General features: G+C 44.4%; 2 protein-coding genes across 2 annotated transcripts in view; one reads left to right on the top strand and one right to left on the bottom strand.

Moving 5' to 3' along the window:
* Positions 1–22,527, bottom strand: part of LOC123485594 (ankyrin-3-like) — a gene marked incomplete at its 3' end in the record, with an annotated part of 90,669 nt that overhangs the window by 54,389 nt on the left and 13,753 nt on the right. The gene's annotated exons all lie outside the window — the stretch shown is intronic.
* Positions 10,619–16,307, top strand: LOC121560273 (microfibril-associated glycoprotein 4-like). The gene is made up of 6 exons (XM_041873292.2): positions 10,619–10,680; positions 13,093–13,141; positions 13,287–13,478; positions 14,458–14,554; positions 14,642–14,809; positions 15,967–16,307. The coding sequence occupies exons 2-6, from the start codon at positions 13,136–13,138 to the stop codon at positions 16,215–16,217; spliced, it is 714 nt and encodes a 237-aa protein (XP_041729226.1). The 5' UTR covers positions 10,619–10,680; positions 13,093–13,135; the 3' UTR covers positions 16,218–16,307.

Below are 22,527 nucleotides of genomic sequence, written 5' to 3' on the forward strand. Positions count from 1 at the left end.
CATATCTACTACAGTAACATCCTGTTAATGTTCATATCTACTACAGTAACATCCTGTTAATGTTCATATCTACTACAGTAACATCCTGTTAATGTTCATATCTACTACAGTAACATCCTGTTAATGTTCATATCTACTACAGTAACATCCTGTTAATGTTCATATCTACTCCAGTAACATCCTGTTAATGTTCATATCTACTACAGTAACATCCTGTTAATGTTCATATCTACTACAGTAACATCCTGTTAATGTTCATATCTACTACAGTAACATCCTGTTAATGTTCATATCTACTACAGTAACATCCTGTTAATGTTCATATCTACTACAGTAACATCCTGTTAATGTTCATATCTACTACAGTAACATCCTGTTAATGTTCATATCTACTACAGTAACATCCTGTTAATGTTCATATCTACTACAGTAACATCCTGTTAATGTTCATATCTACTACAGTAACATCCTGTTAATGTTCATATCTACTCCAGTAACATCCTGTTAATGTTCATATCTACTACAGTAACATCCTGTTAATGTTCATATCTACTCCAGTAACATCCTGTTAATGTTCATATCTACTACAGTAACATCCTGTTAATGTTCATATCTACTACAGTAACATCCTGTTAATGTTCATATCTACTACAGTAACATCCTGTTAATGTTCATATCTACTACAGTAACATCCTGTTAATGTTCATATCTACTACAGTAACATCCTGTTAATGTTCATATCTACTACAGTAACATCCTGTTAATGTTCATATCTACTACAGTAACATCCTGTTAATGTTCATATCTACTACAGTAACATCCTGTTAATGTTCATATCTACTACAGTAACATCCTGTTAATGTTCATATCTACTCCAGTAACATCCTGTTAATGTTCATATCTACTCCAGTAACATCCTGTTAATGTTCATATCTACTACAGTAACATCCTGTTAATGTTCATATCTACTCCAGTAACATCCTGTTAATGTTCATATCTACTACAGTAACATCCTGTTAATGTTCATATCTACTACAGTAACATCCTGTTAATGTTCATATCTACTACAGTAACATCCTGTTAATGTTCATATCTACTGCAGTAACATCCTGTTAATGTTCATATCTACTCCAGTAACATCCTGTTAATGTTCATATCTACTACAGTAACATCCTGTTAATGTTCATATCTACTACAGTAACATCCTGTTAATGTTCATATCTACTACAGTAACATCCTGTTAATGTTCATATCTACTACAGTAACATCCTGTTAATGTTCATATCTACTACAGTAACATCCTGTTAATGTTCATATCTACTACAGTAACATCCTGTTAATGTTCATATCTACTCCAGTAACATCCTGTTAATGTTCATATCTACTACAGTAACATCCTGTTAATGTTCATATCTACTGCAGTAACATCCTGTTAATGTTCATATCTACTACGGTAACATCCTGTTAATGTTCATATCTACTACAGTAACATCCTGTTAATGTTCATATCTACTCCAGTAACATCCTGTTAATGTTCATATCTACTACAGTAACATCCTGTTAATGTTCATATCTACTACAGTAACATCCTGTTAATGTTCGCATATCTACTCCAGTAACATCCTGTTAATGTTCATATCTACTACAGTAACATCCTGTTAATGTTCATATCTACTACAGTAACATCCTGTTAATGTTCATATCTACTACAGTAACATCCTGTTAATGTTCATATCTACTACAGTAACATCCTGTTAATGTTCATATCTACTACAGTAACATCCTGTTAATGTTCATATCTACTACAGTAACATCCTGTTAATGTTCATATCTACTACAGTAACATCCTGTTAATGTTCATATCTACTACAGTAACATCCTGTTAATGTTCATATCTACTACAGTAACATCCTGTTAATGTTCATATCTACTACAGTAACATCCTGTTAATGTTCATATCTACTACAGTAACATCCTGTTAATGTTCATATCTACTACAGTAACATCCTGTTAATGTTCATATCTACTACAGTAACATCCTGTTAATGTTCATATCTACTCCAGTAACATCCTGTTAATGTTCATATCTACTACAGTCATCTCCCTACAGTAACACACTACTATACACCAGTCTTTTCCCTAATCTCTGAGTCATTCCTGGGTCCTCTGCTGAAATCTAAGCCCCAGCCACACAATGCGTCACGGTGCCGCAGCATGTTTCTCCTCTGTCCCGTCCCGTAAACACTAACATCCATTACCCGGACACTGGCCCATCTCTCAGCCAATGTCACACCACACATTCCTACAGTCCAAACAAATTAGTAATGATGCAGATAGTGAAGCAGTAGAAAGTCATTTATATCAACACTTACTGCTTCTAGGAACTCTGCTCCCTCCTCCACTGCCATTTTCTCTGCATTTGAGAGTGAAACCTGAGTCGTCAATTAGCCAAGCAGGGATTGGGCCAAGCAGAGAGCCATTATGTCAGCGCTAAAAATACCTGGCTGGAAGAAACAAGACGAGTTCCGGTGCTCAGCTTTCCCTCTGACACCAGTCAGTAGCACAGGACAGGACACTACAGCAATGGAACTACCGAGCCTGCTAACACTGGTCCTAGCCTGAAACTACCTAGCCTGCTAACACTGGTCCTAGCCTGAAACTACCTAGCCTGCTAACACTGGTCCTAGCCTGAAACTACCGAGCCTGCTAACACTGGTCCTAGCCTGAAACTACCTAGCCTGCTAACACTGGTCCTAGCCTGACACTACCTAGCCTGCTCAATACTGGTCTCTAGCTGAAACTAACTAGCCTGCTAACACTGGTCCTAGCCTGAAACTACCTAGCCTGCTAACACTGGTCCAAGCCTGTAACTACCTAGCCTGCTAACACTGGTCCAAGCCTGGAACTACTTAGCCTGCTAACACTGGTTCTAGCCTGAAACTACCTAGCCTGCTAACACTGGTTCTAGCCTGAAACTACCTAGCCTGCTAACACTGGTCCTAGCCTGAAACTACCTGGCCTGCTAACACTGGTCCTAGCCTGAAACTACACAAGCCTGCTAACTACTGGTCCTAGCCTGAAACTACCTAGCCTGCTAACACTGGTCCAAGCCTGGAACTACCGAGCCTGCTAACACTGGTCCTAGCCTGAAACTACCTAGCCTGCTAACACTGGTCCTAGCCTGAAACTACCTAGCCTGCTAACACTGGTCCTAGCCTGAAACTACCTAGCCTGCTAACACTGGTCCTAGCCTGAAACTACCTAGCCTGCTAACACTGGTCCTAGCCTGAAACTAATTAGCCTGCTAACACTGGTCCTAGCCTGAAACTACCTAGCCTGCTAACACTGGTCTCTAGCCGGAAACAATCTAGCCTGCTAACACTGGTCCTAGCCTGAAACTAACCTAGCCTGCTAACACTGGTCCTAGCCTGAAATTACCTAGCCTGCTAACACTGGTCCTAGCCTGAAACTACCTAGCCTGCTAACACTGGTCCTAGCCTGAAACTACCTAGCCTGCTAACACTGGTCCTAGCCTGAAACTACCTAGCCTGCTAACACTGGTCCAAGCCTGAACTACCTAGCCTGCTAACACTGGTCCAAGCCTGAACTACTAGCCTGCTAACACTGGTCCAAGCCTGAAACTACTAGCCTGCTAACACTGGTCCTAGCCTGAAACTACCTAGCCTGCTAACACTGGTCCTAGCCTGAAAACTAGCCTGCTAACACTGGTTCTAGCCTGAAACGCCTAGCCTGCTAACACTGGTCCCAAGCCTGGAAACTACCTAGCCTGCTAACACTGGTCCTAGCCTGAAACTACCTAGCCTGCTAACACTGGTCCAAGCCTGAAACTACCTAGCCTGCTAACACTGGTCCAAGCCTGGAACTACCTAGCCTGCTAACACTGGTCCAAGCCTGAAACTACCTAGCCTGCTAACACTGGTCCTAGCCTGAAACTACCTAGCCTGCTAACACTGGTCCAAGCCTGAAACTACCTAGCCTGCTAACACTGGTCCAAGCCTGAAACTACCTAGCCTGCTAACACTGGTCCAAGCCTGAAACTACCTAGCCTGCTAACACTGGTCCTAGCCTGAAACTACATAGCCTGCTAACACTGGTCCTAGCCTGAAACTACCTAGCCTGCTAACACTGGTCCTAGCCTGAAACTACCTAGCCTGCTAACACTGGTCCTAGCCTGAAACTATCTAGCCTGCTAATACTGGTCCTAGCCTGAAACTACCTAGCCTGCTAACACTGGTCCTAGTCTGAAACTACCTAGCCTGCTAACACTAGTCCTAGCCTGAAACTACCTAGCCTGCTAACACTGGTCCTAGCCTGAAACTACCTAGACTGCTAACACTGGTCCTAGCCTGAAACTACCTAGCCTGCTAACACTGGTCCTAGCCTGAAACTACCTAGCCTGCTAACACTGGTCCTAGCCTGAAACTACCTAGCCTGCTAACACTGGTCCTAGCCTGAAACTACCTAGTCTGCTAACACTGGTCCTAGCCTGAAACTACCAAGCCTGCTAACACTGGTCCTAGCCTGACACTACCTAGCCTGCTAACACTGGTCCTAGCCTGAAACTACCTAGCCTGCTAACACTGGTCCTAGCCTGAAACTACTTAGCCTGCTAACACTGGTCCTAGCCTGAAACTACCTAGCCTGCTAACACTGGTCCTAGCCTGAAACTACCTAGCCTCACAGCTCCCTGAAACTACCTAGCCTCACAGCTTCCTGAAACTACCTAGCCTCACAGCTTCCTGACACTACCTCACAGCTCCCTGACACTACCTAGCCTCACAGCTCCCTGAAACTACCTAGCCTCACAGCTCCCTGAAACTACCTCACAGCTTCCTGAAACTACCTCACAGCTTCCTGAAACTACCTAGCCTCACAGCTCCCTGAAACTACCTAGCCTCACAGCTCCCTGAAACTACCTAGCCTCACAGCTCCCTGAAACTACCTCACAGCTTCCTGAAACTACCTAGCCTCACAGCTCCCTGAAACTACCTAGCCTCACAGCTCCCTGAAACTACCTAGCCTCACAGCTCCCTGAAACTACCTCACAGCTTCCTGAAACTACCTCACAGCTCCCTGACACTACCTCACAGCTCCCTGAAACTACCTAGCCTCACAGCTCCCTGAAACTACCTCACAGCTCCCTGAAACTACCTAGCCTCACAGCTCCCTGAAACTACCTCACAGCTCCCTGAAACTACCTAGCCTCACAGCTCCCTGACACTACCTCACAGCTCCCTGAAACTACCTAGCCTCACAGCTCCCTGAAACTACCTAGCCTCACAGCTCCCTGAAACTACCTAGCCTCACAGCTTCCTGAAACTACCTAGCCTCACAGCTCCCTGAAACTACCTAGCCTCACAGCTCCCCTGAAACTACCTAGCCTCACAGCTCCCTGAAACCTACCAGCCTCACAGCTCCCCTGAAACTACCTCACAGCTCCCTGAAACTACCTCACAGCTCCCTGAAACTACCTCACAGCTCCCTGAAACTACCTAGCCTCACAGCTTCCTGAAACTACCTCACAGCTCCCTGAAACTACCTAGCCTCACAGCTCCCTGAAACTACCTAGCCTCACAGCTCCCTGAAACTACCTAGCCTCACAGCTCCCTGAAACTACCTAGCCTCACAGCTCCCTGAAACTACCTAGCCTCACAGCTTCCTGAAACTACCTCACAGCTCCCTGAAACTACCTAGCCTCACAGCTCCCTGAAACTACCTCACAGCTTCCTGAAACTACCTAGCCTCACAGCTCCCTGAAACTACCTAGCCTCACAGCTCCCTGAAACTACCTCACAGCTTCCTGAAACTACCTAGCCTCACAGCTCCCTGAAACTACCTCACAGCTCCCTGAAACTACCTAGCCTCACAGCTCCCTGAAACTACCTCACAGCTCCCTGAAACTACCTAGCCTCACAGCTCCCTGAAACTACCTAGCCTCACAGCTCCCTGAAACTACCTCACAGCTCACTGAAACTACCTAGCCTCACAGCTCCCTGAAACTACCTAGCCTCACAGCTTCCTGAAACTACCTCACAGCTCCCTGAAACTACCTAGTCTCACAGCTTCCTGAAACTACCTCACAGCTCCCTGAAACTACCTCACAGCTCCCTGAAACTACCTAGCCTCACAGCTCCCTGAAACTACCTAGCCTCACAGCTCCCTGAAACTACCTAGCCTCACAGCTCCCTGAAACTACCTAGCCTCACAGCTTCCTGAAACTACCTCACAGCTCCCTGAAACTACCTAGCCTCACAGCTTCCTGAAACTACCTCACAGCTTCCTGAAACTACCTAGCCTCACAGCTCCCTGAAACTACCTCACAGCTCCCTGACAATAATACTGGTGCTGTGACCACCAGCCGTCCCCCAGCTGTCTCCACAGACAGCGCCTCCACATAGCTGAGCTGGGAATCTCTCCCCCACTGACCATATGTGTAGGTGCTAGTCACTCTGGGCAGCAGGATATGCAGGGGGGACCAAAATAGCAGCGCAGAATCAGCTGGTTTGGACCGGCCCCGCTGGCCTCCCTGTCTGGAATCTGTTCTGCACAAGTCCTATTGTAATCTGGTTTATCAGCTCTTTTCTCTCTACAATGCAGTCCACAGCCAGTTAGTCAGCCAGCCAGTTAGTCAGCCAGCCAGTTAGTCAGCCAGCCGGTCGGTTAGTCAGCCAGCCAGTTAGTCAGCCAGCCAGCCAGTTAGTCAGCCAGCCGGTCGGTTAGTCAGCCAGCCAGTTAGTCAGTCAGCCAGCCAGTTAGTCAGCCAGCCGGTCGGTTAGTCAGCCAGCCAGTCGGTTAGTCAGCCAGCCGGTCGGTAAGTCAGCCAGCCAGTCTGCCAGTTAGTCAACCAGTCATCCAGTAAGCCAGCCAGTCGGTTAGTCAGCCAGCCAGTCTGCCAGTTAGTCAGCCAGCCAGTTAGTCAGCCAGCCAGTCTGCCAGTTAGTCAACCAGTCATCCAGTAAGCCAGCCAGTCGGTTAGTCAGCCAGCCAGTCAGTCAGCACGGCTCATCCTGGCTCAGCCACCCACCACTATAGAGAACGAGTCAGCCATGCTGGGAAGTTGAGTACAAAGTCAACTGGTCCAGTTTAGGGAAGATTCATTATGAAGAGCTGCCTGATCCTGCCGCTTGGCTTGGTCCCTCACCCCACTGCTGGACTGGACCCGGCTGGTCTGGTAGAAAGCCTCTGGACAGTTGAACCACTGACCGGCAGCATAAACAGCCTTTCTCCCCCACAGCCGCCAGCATAATTAATTGAATCAATGCAGTCAGCAGTAATTCATTCCGATAGTTTGAAATGCCTCCCTCTCTTTGAGACTTGCCAGTGCAATCTAATTCAAGATTCTTGGCCTCATAAGAAACCAAACCAGCCAAACATGAAATAAATGTAATAACTAAATTCCATTATATTGGTAAAGGTCAATTAAAATATATTTGTATTAAGGACAGGTGTGGTTTCTTTTACTAAATAATTGTAGGCATTAAGGAGAAATGTACAGTCAGTGTATCCAACTAGTTCAGTAGGAAAAACAACTATCTATTATAAAGTGTTCCACTGTTTACTGGTCTTTTGACAAGTTGAGCCAGATCAATAGGGCAAAGAGCAGCCTCTATCACTATCAGTCAGATATAGTCACATTCACTGGTTTAGGATATTATTATGGGCTTCAAACGACCTACAAGCCAGAGAGTTTCCTGGAATGACTGGACCTGAGTGCTGCAATGTACAGAGTGCTGCAATGTCCTCTGGTTTCTCTTCATAAATAGGTTTGGACCAGGGAATGTACTGAGTGTTGCAATGTCCTCTTGTCTCTCTTCATAAAGAGGTTTGGACCAGGGAATGTACTGAGTGCTGCAATGTCCTCTGGTTTCCCCTTATAAAAGAGGTTTGGACCAGGGAATGTACAGAGTGTTGCAATGTCCTCTGGTTTCCCCTTATAAAAGAGGTTTGGACCAGGGAATGTACTGAGTGCTGCAATGTCCTCTGGTTTCTCTTCATAAAGAGGTTTGGACCAGGGAATGTACAGAGTGTTGCAATGTCCTCTGGTTTCTCTTCATAAAGAGGTTTGGACCAGGGAATGTACAGAGTGTTGCAATGTCCTCTGGTTTCTCTTCATAAAGAGGTTTGGCCAAGGGAATGTACAGAGTGTTGCAATATCCTCTGGTTTCTCTTCATAAAGAGGTTTGGACCAGGGAATGTACAGAGTGTTGCAATGTGCTCTGGTTTCTCTTCATAAAGAGGTTTGGACCAGGGAATGTACTGAGTGCTGCAATGTCCTCTGGTTTCCCCTTATAAAAGAGGTTTGGACCAGGGAATGTACAGAGTGTTGCAATGTCCTCTGGTTTCCCCTTATAAAAGAGGTTTGGACCAGGGAATGTACTGAGTGCTGCAATGTCCTCTGGTTTCTCTTCATAAAGAGGTTTGGACCAGGGAATGTACAGAGTGTTGCAATGTCCTCTGGTTTCTCTTCATAAATAGGTTTGGACCAGGGAATGTACAGAGTGTTGCAATGTGCTCTGGTTTCTCTTCATAAAGAGGTTTGGACCAGGGAATGTACAGAGTGTTGCAATGTCCTCTGGTTTCTCTTCATAAAGAGGTTTGGACCAGGGAATGTACAGAGTGTTGCAATATCCTCTGGTTTCTCTTCATAAAGAGGTTTGGACCAGGGAATGTACAGAGTGTTGCAATGTGCTCTGGTTTCTCTTCATAAAGAGGTTTGGACCAGGGAATGTACAGAGTGTTGCAATGTCCTCTGGTTTCTCTTCATAAAGAGGTTTGGACCAGGGAATGTACAGAGTGTTGCAATGTCCTCTGGTTTCTCTTCATAAAGAGGTTTGGACCAGGGAATGTACTGAGTGTTGCAATGTGCTCTGGGGTCCTGTGACGTCACGAGAGGCTACACAGCTTTCAGCGGGATTGCTCAAGTAGTGCAAGGAGACAAGGTTCAAACAAAACAAGGCTTTTATTATAGGTCTTGGGAAATTAACGAAAATATAACAAAATTCTGTTCTCTTGTGGCTCTTTAAGGGTTAACAGTTCAGGGATGTCTCTTCCACATCCAAAATCATAATTCTCACTCGCTCAGATAACTTTTCCCCAGCCTTACTGTAGTCCACGTTGCAGCTAGTGGCCAACCCAGCAAAAAGTCCTTCCAAATGTCTCTCACGTATTTCCACAGGTGCATATATCCAAAGGTGAGTATTTCCCAAAGGTAAGTATCTCCAAATCCTTATATTCCTCATGGAAGTGGGACGTGCAGCACTCTTGTCCTCCAGAGAGCCCAGGTTGGAGACTGTGTCTCTTCCCTTCCCAAACCTTCAGCTCATCAGCTCCTCATTTGTTTCAGCTGCGTGGGAAGATTGGCCATAGAGGGGGTGGAGTTCCCGACCCTACCAGCAGATGGAGCCATAGCTGTCTGGGTTTGCAGCCACCTCAGGGGATGTAACGTCCCTCCAGGACACAGCCTCTCGTGACATCACATCCTCCTCTCGGGACCGACGTCCTCGTCGGGGTAAAGGCAGCGAAGAAGGCATCACGCCGGGAGAGGGCGTCCGCATTGCCGTGGTGCTTGCCAGACTGCTCTCTCTTCAACTCCTCCAACTCTAGGACCAGGGCCTCAGCCTCCTGTTGTCTCTCCTTGAGTTTCTTACTGAACGCATCAGCCTTGGTTTTAGCAGAGTTTAGCTTCTGTTGAGCAGCTTTCAGTTCCTTCTCTCTCTCTGCCTCCGCATTCTTCATCTTGTTCTCCAACACCTTGTACTTCTCTCTCTGCCTTCAGAAGGTTGGCTTTCTTTTGCTCCTCCAAGAGAGCCACGTTTGCTTGCATCTGGGCTTGCTGGCCAGCAACAAGGGCTTTCAATATGTCCTCCATTTCAGTCGGGCGGGGAGCCTACGGCCAACTTGGAAAACTGGGTGATCAAACCTTCGGTATCCTCCTCTGACATGCACTATTAACGCTTGAGCGTGCCCGGATTCTCCACCATCTGTGACGTCACGAGAGGCTACACAGCTTTCAGCGGGATTGCTCAAGTAGTGCAAGGAGACAAGGTTCAAACAAAACAAGGCTTTTATTATAGGTCTTGGGAAATTAACGAAAATATAACAAAATTCTGTTCTCTTGTGGCTCTTTAAGGGTTAACAGTTCAGGGATGTCTCTTCCACATCCAAAATCATAATTCTCACTCGCTCAGATAACTTTTCCCCAGCCTTACTGTAGTCCACGTTGCAGCTAGTGGCCAACCCAGCAAAAAGTCCTTCCAAATGTCTCTCACGTATTTCCACAGGTGCATATATCCAAAGGTGAGTATTTCCCAAAGGTAAGTATCTCCAAATCCTTATATTCCTCATGGAAGTGGACGTGCAGCACTCTTGTCCTCCAGAGAGCCCAGGTTGGAGACTGTGTCTCTTCCCTTCCCAAACCTTCAGCTCATCAGCTCCTCATTTGTTTCAGCTGCGTGGGAAGATTGGCCATAGAGGGGTGGAGTTCCCGACCCTACCAGCAGATGGAGCCATAGCTGTCTGGGTTTGCAGCCACCTCAGGGGGATGTAACGTCCCTCCAGGACACAGCCTCTCGTGACATCACAGGTCCCCTTATAAAATAGGTGTGCATCTTAGTGGGAACAAACATCTGCTGAAGACACTGACATCTGTCACTCATACAGGTGAGCTCATGCATCTCACTATTCTCAACTAAAGACCTACTTTTCTCCTTCATGAATACATCGATCACAAGTCATTTCAAATAAAACTATTAGGAAGGGAGGTTATGTGCATCTTTCCTGGTGCCTAATGTAACATTCTCCAATCTGTTCAGTCATCATAGGACCTAACAACAGTCCTGTTTGTTAACCAACAGCTGGTGACCTGAACAGTACTGTAGTAAACAGTGACTGCTGTGTAAGTCTTAGTAGGTCAGCTGGTGACCTGAACAGTACTGTAGTAAACAGTGACTGCTGTGTAAGTCTTAGTAGGTCAGCTGGTGACCTGAACAGTACTGTAGTAAACAGTGACTGCTGTGTAAGTCTTAGTAGGTCAACTGGTGACCTGAACAGTACTGTAGTAAACAGTGACTGCTGTGTAAGTCTTAGTAGGTCAGCTGGTGACCTGAACAGTACTGTAGTAAACAGTGACTGATGTGTAAGTCTTAGTAGGTCAGCTGGTGACCTGAACAGTACTGTAGTAAACAGTGACTGCTGTGTAAGTCTTAGTAGGTCAACTGGTGACCTGAACAGTACTGTAGTAAACAGTGACTGCTGTGTAAGTCTTAGTAGGTCAGCTGGTGACCTGAACAGTACTGTAGTAAACAGTGACTGCTGTGTAAGTCTTAGTAGGTCAGCTGGTGACCTGAACAGTACTGTAGTAAACAGTGACTGCTGTGTAAGTCTTAGTAGGTCAGCTGGTCACCTGAACAGTACTGTAGTAAACAGTGACTGCTGTGTAAGTCTTAGTAGGTCAGCTGGTCACCTGAACAGTACTGTAGTAAACAGTGACTGCTGTGTAAGTCTTAGTAGGTCAGCTGGTCACCTGAACAGTACTGTAGTAAACAGTGACTGCTGTGTAAGTCTTAGTAGGTCAGCTGGTGACCTGAACAGTACTGTAGTAAACAGTGACTGCTGTGTAAGTCTTAGTAGGTCAGCTGGTGACGTGAACAGTACTGGTAGTAAACAGTGACTGCTGTGTAAGTCTTAGTAGGTCAGCTGGTGACCTGAACAGTACTGTAGTAAACAGTGACTGCTGTGTAAGTCTTAGTAGGTCAGCTGGTCACCTGAACAGTACTGTAGTAAACAGTGACTGCTGTGTAAGTCTTAGTAGGTCAGCTGGTCACCTGAACAGTACTGTAGTAAACAGTGACTGCTGTGTAAGTCTTAGTAGGTCACTGGTGACCTGAACAGTACTGTAGTAAACAGTGACTGCTGTGTAAGTCTTAGTAGGTCAGCTGGTCACCTGAACAGTACTGTAGTAAACAGTGACTGCTGTGTAAGTCTTAGTAGGTCAGCTGGTGACCTGAACAGTACTGTAGTAAACAGTGACTGCTGTGTAAGTCTTAGTAGGTCAACTGGTGACCTGAACAGTACTGTAGTAAACAGTGACTGCTGTGTAAGTCTTAGTAGGTCAACTGGTCGACCTGAACAGTACTGTAGTAAACAGTGACTGCTGTGTAAGTCTTAGTAGGTCAGCTGGTGACCTGAACAGTACTGTAGTAAACAGTGACTGCTGTGTAAGTCTTAGTAGGTCAGCTGGTGACCTGAACAGTACTGTAGTAAACAGTGACTGCTGTGTAAGTCTTAGTAGGTCAGCTGGTGACCTGAACAGTACTGTAGTAAACAGTGACTGCTGTGTGGAAGTCTTAGTAGGTCAGCTGGTGACGTGAACAGTACTGTAGTAAACAGTGACTGCTGTGTAAGTCTTAGTAGGTCAGCTGGTCACCTGAACAGTACTGTAGTAAACAGTGACTGCTGTGTAAGTCTTAGTAGGTCAACTGGTGACCTGAACAGTACTGTAGTAAACAGTGACTGCTGTGTAAGTCTTAGTAGGTCAACTGGTGACCTGAACAGTACTGTAGTAAACAGTGACTGCTGTGTAAGTCTTAGTAGGTCAGCTGGTGACCTGAACAGTACTGTAGTAAACAGTGACTGCTGTGTAAGTCTTAGTAGGTCAACTGGTGACCTGAACAGTACTGTAGTAAACAGTGACTGCTGTGTAAGTCTTAGTAGGTCAACTGGTGACCTGAACAGTACTGTAGTAAACAGTGACTGCTGTGTAAGTCTTAGTAGGTCAGCTGGTGACCTGAACAGTACTGTAGTAAACAGTGACTGCTGTGTAAGTCTTAGTAGGTCAACTGGTGACCTGAACAGTACTGTAGTAAACAGTGACTGCTGTGTAAGTCTTAGTAGGTCAACTGGTGACCTGAACAGTACTGTAGTAAACAGTGACTGCTGTGTAAGTCTTAGTAGGTCAGCTGGTGACCTGAACAGTACTGTAGTAAACAGTGACTGCTGTGTAAGGGTCAGTATGTCACCAACAGCTGGTCACCTGAACAGTACTGTAGTCAATATGCTCCTCTTTCCATACAGGAAGTCCATTCAACTCAAAGGCAAACAGACGTCTATCACAACAATGATGGTAGGTATTAATAAAGCACACTTTTATTAGAATGATCAGAAAACAGCATTCAGAGATACTAATGTGAATATAGGACGTCTCTAATGAACCAACACTAGACAGGATTTGCATTCCAACTGCTATATCCATCTACCCTGTGCTGCAGTCCATCCTGCTGCTGGCTCTAATGGTCCCAGTGGTGGTGCAGTCCTCCCTGCATCCAGTGGACTGTGATGAGGTCTACAGATCAGGCTCTGGACAAAACGGGGTCTACACCATCTACCCTGCCGGACCCACCTCACCTGTCCAGGTGTTCTGTGACATGGGGTTGGAAAGTGCTTATCTAGGAAAGTGGACGGTCAGTATCAATTTACCATGAACAATCTCTCTCTCTCTCTTAATCTGTCAATTAAACAATCTCTCTCTCTCTTAATATGTCAATTAAACAATCTCTCTCTCTTAATCTGTCAATTAAACAATCTCTCTCTCTCTTAATATGTAAATTAAACAATCTCTCTCTCTTAATCTGTCAATTAAACAATCTCTCTCTCTCTCTTAATCTGTCAATTAAACAATCTTTCTCTCTCTTAATATGTCAATTAAACAATCTCTCTCTCTTAATCTCTCAATTAAACAATCTCTCTCTCTCTCTCTTAATCTGTCAATTAAACAATCTCCCTCTCTTAATCTGTCAATTAAACAGTCTCTCTCTCACTTTTAATCTGTCAATTAAATAATCTCTCTCTCTCTCTCTTAATCTGACAATTAAACAATCTCTCTCTCTCTCTTAATCTGTCAATTAAACAATCTCTCTCTCTTAATCTCTCAATTAAACAATCTCTCTTCATCTGTCAATTAAACAGTCTCTCTCTCACTCTTAATCTGTCAATTAAATCATCTCTCTCTCTCTCTCTCTCTCTCTTAATCTGACAATTAAACAATATCTCTCTCTCTTAATCTGTCAATTAAACAATCTCTCTCTCTTAATCTCTCAATTAAACAATCTCTCTCTCTAAATCTGTCAATTAAACAATCTCTCTCTCTTGTAATCTGTCAATTAAACAATCTCTCTCTCTTAATCTCTCAATTAAACAATCTCTCTCTCTCTCTTAATCTGTCAATTAAACAATCTCTATCTCTCTTAATATGTCAATTAAACACACTCTTTCTCTTAATCTGTCAATTAAACAATCTCTCTCTCTCTCTGTTAATCTGTCAATTAAATAATCTCTCTCTCTTAATCTGTCAATTAAATAATATATCTCTCTCTTAATCTGTCAATGAAACAATCTCTCTCTCTCTTAATCTGTCAATTAAACAATCTCTCTCTAAATCAGTTGATTCAGAGCCGACAGGATGGATCAGTGAACTTCCACAGGAAGTGGGATCAGTACAAGAGTGGTTTTGGGAGCGCAGCTGGAGAGTACTGGCTGGGTATGAACTGGTTTAACTTCTAGCCAAGGCCATTTGTCATTGTATTCAGACAACACAGTGAATTGCTATGTTGATATCATTCTCCAGGTCTGGAGACAATGCATCTCCTGACTATGAAAGGAACCTATGAGCTGAGGGTGGACATGGAGGACTTTGAGGGGAAGAAGGTCTATGCTCAGTACTCCTCCTTCTCTGTTGGATCAGAGGCTGAAGGATACCTGCTAACACTGGGCTCATTCAAAGATGGAGGAGCAGGTGGGTGACAATATATATTGTCCAAGAAAAAATAACCCAAGATAAAAATCTAAGAAAATAGTCCAAGAATATATATACTGTAGTACCAGAATATAGCACCAGAATATAGTCCAAGAATATAGCACCAGAATATAGCACCAGAATATAGCACCAGAATATAGCACCACAATATAGCACCAGAATATAGCACCAGAATATAGCACCAGAATAGTCCAAGAATATAGCACCAGAATATAGTCCAAGAATATAGTCCAAGAATATAGCACCAGAATATAGCACCAGAATATAGTCCAAGAATATAGCACCAGAATATAGCACCAGAATATAGCACCAGAATATAGCACCAGAATATAGTCCAAGAATATAGTCCAAGAATATAAATACTGTAGTACCAGAATATAGTACCAGAATATAGCACCAGAATATAGCACCAGAATATAGCACCAGAATATAGTCCAAGAATATAGTCCAAGAATATAGCACCAGAATATAGCACCAGAATATAGTCCAAGAATATAGCACCATAATATAGCACCAGAATATAGCACCAGAATATAGTACCAGAATATAGCACCAGAATATAGCACCAGAATATAGCACCAGAATATAGCACCAGAATATAGTCCAAGAATATAGTCCAAGAATATAAATACTGTAGTACCAGAATATAGTACCAGAATATAGCACCAGAATATAGCACCAGAATATAGCACCAGAATATAGTCCAAGAATATAGCACCAGAATATAGCACCAGAATATAGTCCAAGAATATAGCACCATAATATAGCACCAGAATATAGCACCAGAATATAGTACCAGAATATAGCACCAGAATATAGTCCAAGAATATAGCACCAGAATATAGCACCAGAATATAGCACCAGAATATAGCACCAGAATACAGTCCAAGAATATAGCACCAGAATATAGCACCACAATATAGCACCAGAATATAGCACCAGAATATAGCACCAGAATATAGCACCAGAATATAGTCCAAGAATATAGCACCAGAATATAGCACCAGAATATAGCACCAGAATATAGTCCAGAATATAGCACCAGAATATAGCACCAGTCATACCTAAAGATTTGCCAGTTGAAGTATTATCATTAGGTTACCTAGAGTCCTGAACTATCTTCTTATTTTCCTCAGGAGATTCTCTGGTTTTTCACAATGGTCATAAATTTACAACATTAGATAAAGACCAGGACCTTAACGGAGCCAACTGTGCCCAAGTGTACTACGGAGGATTTTGGCACAACGACTGCCATTTTGCTAACCCCAATGGGATATATGCATGGGGCGAGTCTGCCTTTGGTATTGGTATCAACTGGAAAACATGGAGAGGCTATACATACTCCCTGAAAACCATCACTATGAAGATCAGACCAGCCACTGCATAGAAGTGAATTAGCTTAACTGATAACCACCTCTATTTCTAACACAACTGTACAATCTGATTTTTCAATAACAATTACTGCCATACAAACAATTCCAGCACGTGCACATATTCCATATCTAAGGGAGGGGGTGTCTTTCTTTCTAAGTAGGGTTTGTGTTGGGTCTTCCAGAGATTAGACGGTGCAGCAGGCAACAGAATATCACAGATCTACTAAGAAGTGCAGTGTTGCCATAGCAACAGAACCCTGACTGCAGTGGGGATGATAAAGAGTCTGACCCATCATTTAACTCTCTCTGTCTATTACCTTAACCCACTGTCTCTCTGTCTCTTACCTTAACCCACTGTCTCTCTGTCTCTTACCTTAACCCACTGTCTCTCTGTCTCTTACCTTAACCCACTGTCTCTCTGTCTCTTACCTTAACCCACTGTCTCTCTGTCTCTTAGTTTAACCCACTGTCTCTCTGTCTCTTACCTTAACCCACTGTCTCTCTGTCTCTTACCTTAACCCACTGTCTCTCTCTCTTACCTTAACCCACTGTCTCTCTGTTCTTACCTTAACCCAGCTGTCTCTCTGTCTCTACTAACCCCTGTCTCTCTGTCTCTTACCTTAACCCACTGTCTCTCTGTCTCTTACCTTAACCCACTGTCTCTCTGTCTATTACCTTAACCCACTGTCTCGTCTCTCTGTCTATTACCTTAACCCACTGTCTCTCTGTCTATTACCTTAACCCACTGTCTCTCTGTCTCTCTGTCTCTTACCTTAACCCACTGTCTCTCTGTCTCTTAACTGTCTGTCTTACCTTAACCCACTGTCTCTCTGTCTATTACCTTAACCCACTGTCTCTCTGTCTCTTACCTTAACCCACTGTCTCTCTGTCTCTTACCTTAACCCACTGTCTCTCTGTCTCTTACCTTAACCCACTGTCTCTCTGTCTCTTACCTTAACCCACTGTCTCTCTGTCTCTTACCTTAACCCACTGTCTCTCTGTCTCTCTGTCTCTTACCTTAACCCACTGTCTCTCTGTCTCTTACCTTAACCCACTGTCTGTCTGTCTATTACCTTAACCCACTGTCTCTCTGTCTCTCTGTCTCTTACCTTAACCCACTGTCTCTCTGTCTCTTACCTTAACCCACTGTCTCTCTGTCTCTTACCTTAACCCACTGTCTCTCTGTCTCTTACCTTAACCCACTGTCTCTCTGCTCTCTTACCTTAACCTACTGGGTCTCTCTGTCTATTACCTTAACCCACTGTCTCTCTGTCTCTTACCTTAACCCACTGTCTCTCTGTCTCTTACCTTAACCCACTGTCTCTCTGTCTCTTACCTTAACCCACTGTCTCTCTGTCTCTTACCTTAACCCACTGTCTGTCTGTCTCTTACCTTAACCCACTGTCTGTCTGTCTCTTACCTTAACCCACTGTCTCTCTGTCTCTTACCAACCCACTGTCTCTCTGTCTCTTACCTTAACCCACTGTCTCTGTCTCTTACCTTAACCCACTGTCTGTCTGTCTATTACCTAACCCACTGTCATCTCTGTCTCTACCCTAACCCACTGTCTCTCTGTCTCTTACCTTAACCCACTGTCCTCTGTCTCTTACTTAACTCACTGTCTCTCTGTCTCTCTTAAACTCCACTGTCTCTCTGTCTCTTACCTTAACCCACTGTCTCTCTGTCTCTACCCCTTTGACCTCACTGTCTCTCTGTCTCTTACCTTAACCCACTGTCTCTCTGTCTCTTACCTTAACCCACTGTCTCTGTCTATCTCTTAACCTTACTGTCCAGTCTCTCTGTCTCTTACCTTAACCCACTGTCTCTCTGTCTCTTACCTTAACCCACTGTCTGTCTGTCTCTTACCTTAACCCACTGTCTCTCTGTCTCTTACCTTAACCCACTGTCTCTCTGTCTCTTACCTTAACCCACTGTCTCTCTGTCTCTTACCTTAACCCACTGTCTTTCTGTCTCTTACCTTGGAACCCACTGTCTCTCTGTCTCTTACCTTAACCCACTGTCTCTCTGTCTCTTACCCAACCCCACTGTCTGTCTGTCTCTTACCTTAACCCACTGTCTCTCTGTCTCTTACCAACTCCACTGTCTCTCTGTCTATTACCTTAACCCACTGTCTCTCTGTCTCTTGACTTAACCTACTGTCTCTCTCTCTTACCTTAACCCACTGTCTCTCTGTCTATTACCTTAACCCACTGTCTCTCTGTCTCTTACCTTAACCCACTGTCTCTCTGTCTCTTACCTTAACCCACTGTCTCTCTGTCTCTCTGTCTATTACCTTAACCCACTGTCTCTCTGTCTCTTACCTTAACCCACTGTCTCTCTGTCTCTTACCTTAACCCACTGTCTCTCTGTCTCTTACCTTAACCCACTGTCTGTCTGTCTCTTACCTTAACCCACTGTCTGTCTGTCTCTTACCTTAACCCACTGTCTCTCTGTCTGTCTCTTACCTTAACCCACTGTCTGTCTGTCTCTTACCTTAACCCACTGTCTGTCTGTCTCTTACCTTAACCCACTGTCTCTCTGTCTCTCTGTCTCTTACCTTAACCCACTGTCTCTCTGTCTCTTACCTTTAACCCACTGTCTCTCTGTCTCTTTCCTTAACCTCTGTCTCTCTGTCTCTTACCTTAACCCACTGTCTGTATGTCTCTTACCTTAACCCACTGTCTGTCTGTCTCTTACCTTAACCCACTGTCTCTATGTCTCTCTTACTTTTAACCCACTGTCTCTCTGTCTCTTACCTTAACCCACTGTCTCTTACCTTAACCCGCTGTCTGTCTGTCTCTTTCCCTTAACCCACTGTCTCTCTGTCTCTTACCTTAACCCACTGTCTGTCTGTCTCTTACCTTAACCCACTGTCTCTATGTCTCTTACTTTAACCCACTGTCTCTCTGTCTCTTACCTTAACCCACTGTCTCTTACCTTAACCCGCTGTCTGTCTGTCTCTTTCCTTAACCCACTGTCTCTCTGTCTCTTACCTTAACCCACTGTCTCTCTGTCTCTTACCTTAACCCACTGTCTCTCTGTCTATTACCTTAACCCACTGTCTCTCTGTCTATTACCTTAACCCTCTGTCTCTCTGTCTCTTACCTTAACCCACTGTCTCTCTGTCTCTTACCTTAACCCACTGTCTCTCTGTCTCTTACCTTAACCCACTGTCTCTCTGTCTCTTACCTTAACCCACTGTCTCTCTGTCTCTTACCTTAACCCACTGTCTGTCTGTCTCTTACCTTAACCCACTGTCTGTCTGTCTCTTACCTTAACCCACTGTCTCTCTGTCTCTTACCTTAACCCACTGTCTCTCTGTCTCTTACCTTAACCCACTGTCTGTCTGTCTCTTACCTTAACCCACTGTCTCTCTGTCTCTTACCTTAACCCACTGTCTCTCTGTCTCTTACCTTAACCCACTGTCTCTCTGTCTCTTACCTTAACCCACTGTCTTTCTGTCTCTTACCTTAACCCACTGTCTCTCTGTCTCTTACCCAACCCACTGTCTCTCTGTCTCTTACCTTAACCCACTGTCTCTCTGTCTCTTACCTTAACCCACTGTCTCTCTGTCTCTTACCTTAACCCACTGTCTCTCTGTCTCTTACCTTAACCCACTGTCTCTCTGTCTATTACCTTAACCCACTGTCTCTCTGTCTCTTACCTTAACCCACTGTCTCTCTGTCTCTTACCTTAACCCACTGTCGCTCTGTCTCTTACCTTAACCCACTGTCTCTCTCTCTTACCTTAACCCACTGTCTCTCTGTCTATTACCTTAACCCACTGTCTCTCTGTCTCTTACCTTAACCCACTGTCTATCTGTCTCTTACCTTAACCCACTGTCTCTCTGTCTCTTACCTTAACCCACTGTCTCTCTGTCTCTTACCTTAACCCACTGTCTGTCTGTCTCTTACCTCAACCCACTGTCTCTCTGTCTCTTACCTTAACCCACTGTCTCTCTGGCTCTTACCTTAACCCACTGTCTCTGTCTCTACTTAACCCCACTGTCTTTCTGTCTCTTACTTAACCCACTGTCTCTCTGTCTCTTACCTTAACCCACTGTCTCTCTGTCTCTTACCTAACCCACTGTCTCTCTGTCTCTTACCTTAACCCACTGTCTCTCTGTCTCTTACCTTAACCCACTGTCTCTCTGTCTATTACCTTAACCCACTGTCTCTCTGTCTCTTACCTTAACCCACTGTCTCTCTCTCTTACCTTAACCCACTGTCTCTCTGTCTATTACCTTAACCCACTGTCTCTCTGTCTCTTACCTTAACCCACTGTCTCTCTGTCTCTCTGCTCTACCTACCCAACCCACTGTCTCTCTGTGTCTATTATCTTAACCCACTGTCTCTCTGTATCTTACCTAACCCACTGTCTCTCTGTTCATTACCTTAACCCACTGTCTCTCTGTCTCTTAACCTTAACCCACTGTCTCTCTGTCTCTTACCTTAACCCACTGTCTCTCTGTCTCTTACCTTAACCCACTGTCTCTCTGTCTCTTACCTTAACCCACTGTCTGTCTGTCTCTTACCTTAACCCACTGTCTGTCTGTCTCTTACCTTAACCCACTGTCTCTCTGTCTCTTACCTTAACCCACTGTCTGTCTGTCTCTTACCTTAACCCACTGTCTGTCTGTCTCTTACCTTAACCCACTGTCTCTCTGTCTCTTACCTTAACCCACTGTCTCTCTGTCTCTTACCTTAACCCACTGTCTCTCTGTCTCTTACCTTAACCCACTGTCTTTCTGTCTCTTACCTTAACCCACTGTCTCTCTGTCTCTTACCTTAACCCACTGTCTCTCTGTCTCTTACCTTAACCCACTGTCTCTCTGTCTCTTACCTTAACCCACTGTCTCTCTGTCTATTACCTTAACCCACTGTCTCTCTGTCTATTACCTTAACCCACTGTCTCTCTGTCTCTTACCTTAACCCACTGTCTCTCTGTCTCTTACCTTAACCCACTGTCTCTCTGTCTATTACCTTAACCCACTGTCTCTCTGTCTCTTACCTTAACCCACTGTCTCTCTGTCTCTCTGTCTATTACCTTAACCCACTGTCTCTCTGTCTATTACCTTAACCCACTGTCTCTCTGTATCTTACCTTAACCCACTGTCTCTCTGTCTATTACCTTAACCCACTGTCTCTCTGTCTCTTACCTTAACCCACTGTCTCTCTGTCTCTTACCTTAACCCACTGTCTCTCTGTCTCTTACCTTAACCCTCTGTCTCTCTGTATCTTACCTTAACCCACTGTCTGTCTGTCTCTTACCTTAACCCACTGTCTCTCTGTCTCTTACCTTAACCCACTGTCTCTCTGTCTATTACCTTAACCCACTGTCTCTCTGTCTATTACCTTAACCCACTGTCTCTCTGTCTCTTACCTTAACCATCTGTCTCTCTGTCTCTTACCTTAACCCTCTGTCTCTCTGTCTCTCTGTCTCTTACCTTAACCCACTGTCTGTTATGATCAACAACACTTGAAATAAAGATAGATACTCTACCTGCAAAATAATGAATGCTCCCGCAGTTTATTGTGCAATGTTTAGAACCAAAGGTCTTTGTTGACATGGTAAAAACAACCTCAATTCACTTTAAGCTCCATATTGAAATGCCATCAGTTTATTATCTATGTGACTTTAGAATAATGACATTTGTGTTGACTTCAGCCAATAATGTGCAACCATGTTGAATTGAGTTTGTGGGTAAGATGGTGAAGTAATTCCAAAAATGATGGTAGACCTATTGAGTGGCTTTAAATGTAAAAATACATCACCACATTGGGTGAATGGAGTGAGAGATGCCTCCTGTCTGTGTGTAGATCTTAGTGAATGGAGTGAGAGATGCCTCCTGTCTGTGTGTAGATCTTAGTGAATGGAGTGAGAGATGCCTCCTGTCTGTGTGTAGATCTTAGTGAATGGAGTGAGAGATGCCTCCTGTCTGTGTGTAGATCTTAGTGAATGGAGTGAGAGATGCCTCCTGTCTGTGTGTAGATCTTAGTGAATGGAGTGAGATGCCTCCTGTCTGTCTGTGTGTAGATCTTAGTGAATGGAGTGAGAGATGCCTCCTGTCTGTGTGTAGATCTTAGTGAATGGAGTGAGAGATGCCTCCTGTCTGTGTGTAGATCTTAGTGAATGGAGTGAGAGATGCCTCCTGTCTGTGTGTAGATCTTTGTTTTGGTCTCACTGTCATCTCTTTCTCTTCCGCTGCACATTTTTTTACTCCACATTTTTAAGGTTAGGGTTCAGTTTAAACATTAACTCCGAAATCTTAAGGTTAGTTATTAACTCCGAATGGTTAAGGTAAGGGTTAAGGTATGGGATAGA

Source organism: Coregonus clupeaformis, unplaced genomic scaffold (genome assembly GCF_020615455.1).
Source record: "Coregonus clupeaformis isolate EN_2021a unplaced genomic scaffold, ASM2061545v1 scaf0748, whole genome shotgun sequence".
Classification (NCBI taxonomy): Eukaryota; Metazoa; Chordata; class Actinopteri; order Salmoniformes; family Salmonidae; genus Coregonus; species Coregonus clupeaformis.